The 9222-nt window shown below is 41.0% G+C and overlaps 1 protein-coding gene across 1 annotated transcript; it reads right to left on the bottom strand.

Moving 5' to 3' along the window:
• Positions 1–4991: 4991 nt before the first annotated feature.
• C10H15orf61 (chromosome 10 C15orf61 homolog) lies at positions 4992–7847 on the bottom strand. The gene is made up of 2 exons (XM_008502123.2): positions 7473–7847; positions 4992–5697 (listed from the first exon to the last, which is right to left on the bottom strand). Exons 1-2 carry the CDS (start codon positions 7807–7809, stop codon positions 5570–5572), a joined length of 465 nt encoding a protein of 154 aa, XP_008500345.2. The 5' UTR covers positions 7810–7847; the 3' UTR covers positions 4992–5569.
• Between the last annotated feature and the right edge of the window lie 1375 nt (positions 7848–9222).

Genomic DNA, 9222 nt, shown 5'->3' with positions numbered 1-9222 from the left:
CCTCCCTTTTAACTGGAACTCACAAAATCACCACCTCTTCCAGTCTGCTGCAGAGAGCTCTCCAGAAAGGACACCATTACTTTCTAACTACACACCACAGTGTATTTACTGGAATATTATGATGTATGAGCATAAATAATTAAGGTTAAACTCCACTCCTCTCTGAGCAATACACATTTTGTGATACATTAGCCCTCTTTATTTCAGCTGCATTTATTCACTTACTAATTCACAAAGGTCAATCACTGACATTGAGTCTCCCATTCATTAAGGCAGATTTTTTATGTTCTGCTGCACAGATGCTTCTTTAGAAGACTTAAATTCAAGTACAGTGCAAGTATCTTACTTTGTTTCTACTAAAAAAAAAAAAAGCCTTTCAAATTAGCTTGGAATATATGAGTAACAATTTTTATTCTACACTCCCCTTGCTGTAATGCTTTTTCTAACACTTTCTTGGGCTGTATTGTTCAATTTAAATAACAGCTAAGTATAACATGACATCTACTTCCATAAATATGTAGATTTGGGGATGAAATCATGACAACTCTCAGAATTATTAACTTACTGTTCTGTACTGAACATGATTAAGGACTTACAGCAAAAGCCAATTTAAATTAAATGGGAAAAGTAAATAATACATGAATCAAAATTTCTCTTGTTTCAGGCAAAGTTCATCTACATCAGAGGCCTAAAGGTATTAACTATTGCAAAATACTGAAGTTTCATTCAATAATAGTGTGAATCCAAGAAATCTCCAATTATAATCTGCAAAGAGGTTTAAACAGCAAAGATATTTTTACTGCAATTAGATTATTCTCAAAGAGGACTGTTCATTTAACTCACACTTTCCTACTACACTTTTCTGGCCTCTAGAATGAGTTCAATAAATTCTATTTCATCAAAAATGATAAATTTGTCCATGACAAAATGCAGTCACCCTTCTGAATGAAGGAAGAACAAATTCTGGGTTCCTGTTCTCCTTTTCCAGCAAGCTTCAGTCCTGGAAGGAGGATCAGTAGGTGTAGGAATATTTACAGCTGAGCACCAGGCAAGCAGCTTCTTAAACCTGGTATTTTCTGCTCATTCCACCAAATTCAGCCTTTCCACCTGACCACCACCACCCCACCCTTTTTATTCCACTGAAACTGCTTTTGCTCAAATCTTCATTTACTCAACACATTTGTCTGAGTAGGAACTTTTGTTCTACTCCATTGTCCTGCAGAAGCTCCAGGAGTTCCACACCACTGTTCCCCTTCTGCAACTTCTTTAATCTCAGCAGTTTGGAAAAAAAAAAAAGTTTAAAAAAGTAACCTTTCTCTGTTGATGAGTAATTAACCTGCCTTCCTGCTCCACCACTGCAGAGCTGGAACTGCTTTGAGTAAGTAAATTAACTGATAGGAGTGAGTTTTCCCAGAAGAGCAAGGAAAGGACTGACAGTTTCTCTCCAATGATTGACTCAAATTACTGCAAAGGTTATGGATGCTGTTATCATTTTCCAGATTTTCAGGATTCAGGCTGTCCTTGAGCACAAGTGAGCCTGGCAAGCTTAAACAAACACATCTGGGAGCTCTGACTTGGGTGCAAACACAGGTACATCACCCTACCAGATAGTTCTGTGGTTAAATTTGGGGGACTGCTGCTCTCCTTCTTCCCAGGAGTCTTGAGCCACTTGAGCTCTGCTCATTCCTGCCAACTTCCACACACAGAGCAAGCACAAATATGCAAAAGATCAAAGAAAAATTAAATTATCTGGAAAGGTTCTACCTAATTCTACTCAGAATTACAGCAGGTCAACCACACAAAGCAAGTTGAGGATGGGAACAGTGGAAGTGCAGTCAGCTCCAGGTTTCTCTGAAGACTGGAGAAAAACATTGGGTATCATTCCAGGGGATCAACAAGGTAACACAAAAACTTGATTTTTCAGACAGTGAGAGAGTACTAACCATGACCAATTGGGAAAATCAATCCATACATCTACACCTAGCACTCATTTACATTGGAAAAAAAGAACTTTGTTTAAACTGTGTCCACCTGAAGATCAGCAAGTAGTCTACGTTCTATTGGTGAGTGCTATTATAGGTAAAAATCATATTTAAGAACAATAAAGTGCCTAGAATACATCTGCATTACTAGTCACAAAACTTCATGGAAACAAACACAAAATGTTATCATAATTGGAAGAAGCAGCCAATAACAGAAAAGAGTATTTCTTGGGTATGACCATTAGTGCTCCACAGTCTCCAGTGAACCATTCATCAAACATACAAAAAGGTATAAAAGTGAAATATTGTAATTAAGACCTGAGTTCTATCGATTGTGAGGCTTAAGTAATTTTTCACAAGAAACGTAAGATTTAATAAGTATAAGTAGTTAAAGATCTTGACTTGGCTGTAGTCATTAGCATGTAATTGAACTGGTAAAAAAGATCAGTTAAACCTATGTTGATTACCACCTTATCTTTGAAAGGCAATTAAGGGCCTCAATCATTGCAACAAGATTTGATTGTGCAGCCTTTATTGGACATTGATCTTTCAGCAAAGCACAGTTACATTTTCCATTAATTTACAGTAACACAGTTTAACTCAGCTACCTGAGACCATTGACCTAGGTAAGATGTAATGCTAAGAGCCTGTTTAGGTTGAGATCCCCCCAGTAGTCATTACTGTTTAAAAAGACTGCTACAAGAAGTAGCTACCTGATCCTCTGGGTTTACACTGAGGTTTCATTTAGCTGAAGCAGTGGTTAAGCAAGGTGAAACAAAGCTCTCTGCCTTTTTATGTCATCTCTCATTAAAGCATCATCCTTGAGTACAGCAAAGAGATAACTAAGGCAAGATAAAGTACACTTTATTTCAAATGGAAATGGTGCAGGTCAAATCCATAAGAAGTTATAGAAGGGTCACTCTGTAGTTCAATCATCTATAAAAAAATTATGAGTCAATATTAGCATACATTGCACATGCCACATACACATAGTGCAACAAGCATTAAAAAAGCTGCTAATTAATAAAATTATCCTGGACCAGAGGAATTAAGTTCCCTACAAGTTTGTCTTTCAAAGCAATGGGTTTACGAAACCCCAAAGGACCTTGTAGACAAGTAGGTGCTACCCATGGAAATAATGCATCTCTGAACAATTAAACTGCTCAGAGCACATCTCTAAAGTCCACTTCAGGGACCATCTTTGGTTTAAGCATTCAGACTTCACCACCACCACAGGAAACCCCAGGAATGTCCCTTTAGGAGCCAACAGCTACAAAGCAAGAGATTATGGTGATGGGGATGAAGTAAAACAGCAAAGCTTCAGGTAAGAACTACACACTGGGTGCTTCTCCTCACTCACCATTCCCATACTCTCCAAGCCCTAAAGAGATCTGTGAGACAAGATGACATGAAACTCCTTGGATCTTTTGGCCATTTCCATCTGTCATTCAGGCCAAAACTTCAGGTAAGTGATAAGAAGAGATACTTAGTAGGTATTCATAGTAAAAAAAGAACAAAAGGCAGATGAAGTATTTTACCTTGGGTAAAAACCTACAAGCTAGTAGGTTTGTATTGATGCTCAAGAGTTATTTTTGTTTTGATTCAGTAATTCAAGCCTTATCCTTTATAAATAGCATATTTTTCCTCTCAAGTGCTCTCCCACATCACATAGAAGCCTTAATGAAACAAATGAATTATACTATATTTGCACTTTGCCCTCAGCCATCTTCTAGTTCATCCTTTAGCATGATCAACTTCATAAGAGCAAGGGGTCTATTGATTTTCATGTAATACAAGAAAATATTACATTTGCTTAATTGTTACACAGTGAGATCATTGAACAAGAAATCAAGTCTCTATTTAATGCTGCAAGCAGCACAGAATTGCAGTAATCAATAGGGTAGTTTGTCAAAGATGTTCTCTAAGGAGACTTGCCCATCACTGTATGGACAAGGAGTCATGTTGCCTGCAGTTATTGAAAAACAGGTAAGCAAAGTCAGCAGTACACATTATCAGAAATCAAACGAGCTGCAGTGAGTGGAGGTGCAACTCCAATGAAGAGCTGTATTTATAATCTGGTAATTAAAAACCATTTTATCAGCCTTGCATTGAGACTAAACCTTTACAGCAAGATATTGACGAGATCCGTGGCAATGAATGAGCAGTATTTGACTTGAAACTTATGAGCTGCAGTTATTTCACTTGAGCCAATACAGTGAAAAGCAGTTCTACAAAAATGCTAACAGTAATTTTTATTATTAATGAGGCTTCTTTTAATATCATTACTTCATCTTGGAGACTCATTTAACTTGTGTCAAGACTATCCTCCAAAATTAAATAGAAGGGTACCAGCGTTTCTCTGATTAAAGTGTTATTTAGTGTTGCTTTTTAAAAAAAAAAACAACACATGTACTGCTTCATTAAGTGGGAAAGAGTTCCATTATCTGGAATTAAGTAAAAAAGTAGTTAAATGAAATTATACTGTAGTCATAGCTTGATAATCATTTATTTGGGAATAATGATTACCCTCCAAAACCAGCACCTTCCCATTCTGCATTTATCTTCCTACTTAGGAAAACCAAAATAATCAACTTACATCATCAGAGATGGGATCTGAAATAGCATTATTTGCTGGCACTAAAACTGTACAGGATATATTACTGGTGCTCTGTTGTTTGAATTTACTATCTAATAATTCCATATTTCCAGCCTCCAAACAACTCTCTAAAAGCTTTTTCTTTGCCCAGGTTTTCAACTGAATTGAAGTAATTTCATCATTGTATGTGCCTGTTACAGCTGTGCTCAGTTAAAGCAGGGAAAAACAGTTATTTTGGGTCAAAAAAAATGAAGTGTTCCTCTCATCCTCCTCTATTATTAATTAAAATCATCAGTAATTTGTAAACTAGGAAAGAGGACTGAACAGATTACTTAAGTTTTTGTTACTTACCTACAAAGCAACTAGAAGAAAAAAAAACAAGAGTTAAAGAATTGCAAACCATACAAGTATAGGCCATAATTTAGATGTTTTATTTAAATATCAAGTGAAGAAATACGATACAGCCACTTTTAACTTCTTGGGGTGGTGTTTTTCCAAAGAGTCTTCAAGGCACTTGTGAATGGTCAGTGCCATGGATTCATTTCACACACACTTTGCAACTGTGACAATTAATGCATCGTGACACAGCAAGTCAGAGTCTAAACCTAAGCAGCTTCATCTTTTCATTCTAAAAACATCTGCTTTCCTTGCCTGCATGCTACAATTCAGTTCTCTAAGTTGGTAGGTGTCTCTCATTAAATTATCACAAGTTTTTCAGCAGAACTAGTCACCAACTTCTGTAAATTCTAATACCCTTACAAATATTAAGTCTCCCAAGGCTTATACTTTTTCAACTTAACTGACTTCTGCAAAAATAAATCTCTTTTGACCAACAAGTCCATCAAGCTTCCTGGAGACAGTGTGTTAAGTAAAAGAATGCACTGTGGAAAACAAACAGTTGCCTTCAGCCCTTTTTAGTCAAAGGGAGTAGATATTTGTAGCAGCTGTAACACAGAAACCCACCAAGTGAGAGGTACTGGAGGGCATGATTTCAGTACATTGCTCCTTCATCTTCTTTATTTAGAAAATAAATAGTAACTGGGCCATGACTCGTATGAACAGTCTCTGTGACACTGACAAAGAACCAGGAGCCAATTCCATACAGTAAAGTTGGGATGCCTACGAAGAGACAAAAACATGTTACATACAAAGACAGCAAGGCAGGACAATTAAAACGGCCTATTAATAGTGAAGAATAATGACTCCAAAATGAAATGAAGAGGAAAAGCGTTCCCATAAAAGCTGCCTTATTAATGTTCTGCCTTTCCAGAAATGCTGACAAGAAGCTCTAGGTACGTAACACCCTTCTTGCCTATCAAGCACACAAGATTCAGAAAGCAGCGTTAAGAAAAGCAGCAATTCATGGGAATTAATAAAAAAAAACAGGATAGCAGTATGAAGGAAGGGAAGCATGATCATGCATGCAGCCTGCTTTCTAATGATTCAGGAAAAAAAATAAATCCAAACACTAAAAAGCCATCTCCCTGGACATCTACTTAGTTTATCCATGCAGAGTTTGCTTATGGATGAGAATAGAGGTTGGAAGGAAAAGAGGCAGCGACTTCACAGGTCAACATGAAGCTGCTCTTGGGAAAAATCTGGTCAGAAGTAAAGAATTCCAACCCCAAAGAAACTGGAAGGAGTGGAAAGGTGTATATATAAAAGGTGCCACCATTTACAGCACTGCTGAGTTATTGTAGATGACAATATTTTACTTAATATTGGGGGATAATTAATATTTACTTAATAAGAAACAGATTTAGGCTCTCAGTTGAGCGAGGTACAGGAACACTGAATTTAACATGCTGAAAGTTACCCAAGTGCTTCAGCTAGAGCCTCAGAAGAGGGAGATGAGTGAGAAAGAAACTTTTTAGACACGTTTACCAAGGATTTAAACACAAAACATGCAGGGTAGGTGCAAGAAAGATGGAGAAAATAAAATCATATTTAAAGTTACTGTTAGGAAATAAAGCTTTGTGATGACAAGTTTTCACGATGTCAACAGGAAAGGTCAAGAAAATGAAGACCAGCAGATGTGGTTTGCAAAGAGTCACTGAAGACTTGGAAAACAAATGAGATTTTTTTTTTTCTGAAGGAAATAACACAAGAAAGTGATGAAATTAGGTATGCAAATGTCACCATTTAAATAAGTGTTGCTTCCAAATACTAATTTTTGAATAACAATGTATTTCAAACCTTTTCTACAGCCTCTTGCACGTTAATATCGTATAAATAGAGATTTTTGTGAGCATTTATACTGCAGCAGCACTTTAGGATCAAACGTGTTTCCAGTCTTCACTACATCAGACACTGCCAGTATGCGAGATGCAAAAAAATTAGCCCAGGCACTACCTAAAACCCAAAACTTTCGCTTCACCTACCACCCATGCAGTTGCTTAGAAGACAGAATTCCATCCACGACAACAGAACATAGAATTTTAAACAGAAAATCACCCACACCAACCGGTGTCCCACCACAAACCGCTCCCAGCGTTTGCTTTAAGGCGGTTTAATTTATTTTTTCCTCTCTCCCAGCCGGACAGAGGCAGGGACTCGGTGACAAGCCTGCAGAGTATCGATTTCCAGCGCTGTCCCCTCACACCCCTCCGTGGCCGCTCCCTTTTCGCCGCCCGCCCCAAGCGATTTACCTCAGGGGGAGCGGAGCTCTGAGGCGCTGCCAGCAGCCACGGGCACCCTCCAGCTCCCGCTCAAACCTCCCCCCCCTTCATCCTCGCACCAAGGGACGCAGCTACCGCTTTTCCCTCACCCCCTTCCCGCATTCATCTCTCCTACCCGGGCCGCCTCACTCCGCCCGCCGGGAGCCGAGGGGAAGAGCCTGAGCGGCCGCCTCACAGCGAGGTGAGGCCGCAGGGCCGGCCCGGGACGCGACTCACCCGCGTTGAGGACCTTGAGGGCGGTGAATGCGGCGTTCTGCAGCGCCAGGTCCTGCGGGGCGGCGCGGGAGCAGTGGTATTTGATGAAGGGGAAGCAGCCGGTGCGCAGGATGTGGTAGTTGGCGCCGTTCACCCGCCAGTTGAAGTGGGAGAGCCCGAACTGGTCGTTGCGGACAGCGCTGTACTTGACGCAGTACGAGGTCCAGTAGGGTAAGCCGCGCTGCCGCAAGTGCTGGCTCAGCACCTCCGAAGCGGCAGGACGGGATGACAACGCCGTTCCCCTACCCAGCAGCAGAAGCCCCACGGCCGCTTCATGCAGCCGCCTCAGCGCCCGCATCCCGCGGGGCCGTCCCTTTCCCTCCCTCCTTCACTCCCCACGGCTACGGCCGCCGCGCCTGCGCTGCCTCAGCGCCTGCGCCGGAGGGCGGGAAGGGGCGGTGGCAGTGGAGGGGTCACCTCAGCGGGGGCAGGTGCGGGGTTGGAGCTTCCTCAGGAGGTGTGGGGGGCGGTGGGGTCACCTCAGAGGGGGCAGGTGCGGGGTTCGAGCTTCTTCAGGGGGTGTTGGGGGCAGTGGGGTGCATGCGGGTCCCTGAGGGAAGGGTCCGCCTCCGTGGAGACGCGGGAAGAGCAGCACCGGAGCCCCGCGGTGCTGAGGTGAAGTGAGGCGGCTCCGCTGTGGTAACCTGCCCGGTACAAGCCGAGGGATGGGCTCGGTGATCCCTAAGGAGGGGTCCTGCTGGTCACGGCAGTGGAGAAAATCGTATTAAAAAATTCTTCAGTTAAGGTTTTTAGTAAGGGTTTTGTTTCCCGCACCCCCGTGTGTGTCCTTGGCGCGGCGCTGAGCCGGGTTCGTGAGGGCTCACGTTAAAAAAGTGTTAAACTGGGTTGTTGGTTTTACTGGGTGACATCGCAGTGATGTCTGGTGAAAAATCCGTTCTTAGAAAGCCCCTTTGAGGAGAAATATTTTAAAATCATAAGCAATACGCCATTGGATTATTTATTTTTTTTCTAAATAAAGGCCATGGTTTTGAAGCATTAAAGCATATTTGGGGGGGAAAAAAAGAGTAAACTGAGAAATGTGAAGATATTTTTTTCCTTTTAATAATTGCAAACAATATCTCAAACTCAGCAATCTTAAACCATTGAGCTATGGAGTAGAAATGTGCTAATTAATCAGTCAGTACCCTGTTTATTTCCTGTAATGCAGTACATGTGTGTGGAATTATTAATCACCATAACAAATTTGACTTAAGTTCACATTCCTATAATTAATAGAGCATATAGTTAGCTTTAATATCAGTGGCAACAGTGACTGAGGGCTGAAAAGCTGGAAAGATATTGTGGCTCACCACTGTTGTATTACACCTTGACAGTGATACTCTGGCTGTTAATTTTCATGGTCAAAATTGTCTCCTACAAAGTGGACATAACACCACCAAATATTTTAAGGATAAGACTGGATGTATAATGAAGCATTCATCCAAATATCTTCACTATCTGGCTGCAGAGTTGGGTCTCTGCTCACTGGATTCTGGTACAGTCTGATCATCTTTACATCAGAACAGTCCCCTGAAATGCACATCTTTGTGAGGAAGCTAAAAACCAGTCAAGATAATGTATAAATGTTCATGAAGACTGCCAGTGGAGTACCTGATCTTTAGTGCCTGGTTGCTATAGCAAGATCTGTCCTCTAAAATGAAACACAGAGGATCTGTGGACTGTAAGAGGGAGCACCTCAGATCTGCAGTAG

The sequence above is a fragment of the Calypte anna genome, chromosome 10 (genome assembly GCF_003957555.1).
Source record: "Calypte anna isolate BGI_N300 chromosome 10, bCalAnn1_v1.p, whole genome shotgun sequence".
Taxonomy (NCBI): Eukaryota; Metazoa; Chordata; class Aves; order Apodiformes; family Trochilidae; genus Calypte; species Calypte anna.
Note: the sequence above shows the minus strand (reverse complement) of the source record. Positions and strands in the feature narration are given on the sequence as shown.

What these genes read in the sequence shown, in the direction of transcription:
- C10H15orf61 (XM_008502123.2), bottom strand. Translation starts at nt 7,809, where the DNA reads ATGCGGGCGCTGAGGCGGCTGCATGAAGCGGCCGTGGGGCTTCTGCTG. An exon ending in CCTCAAGGTCCTCAACGCGG is followed by an intron (nt 5,698 to 7,472) that starts GTGAGTCGCGTC and finishes GTCTCTTCGTAG; the next exon opens with GCATCCCAACTTTACTGTAT.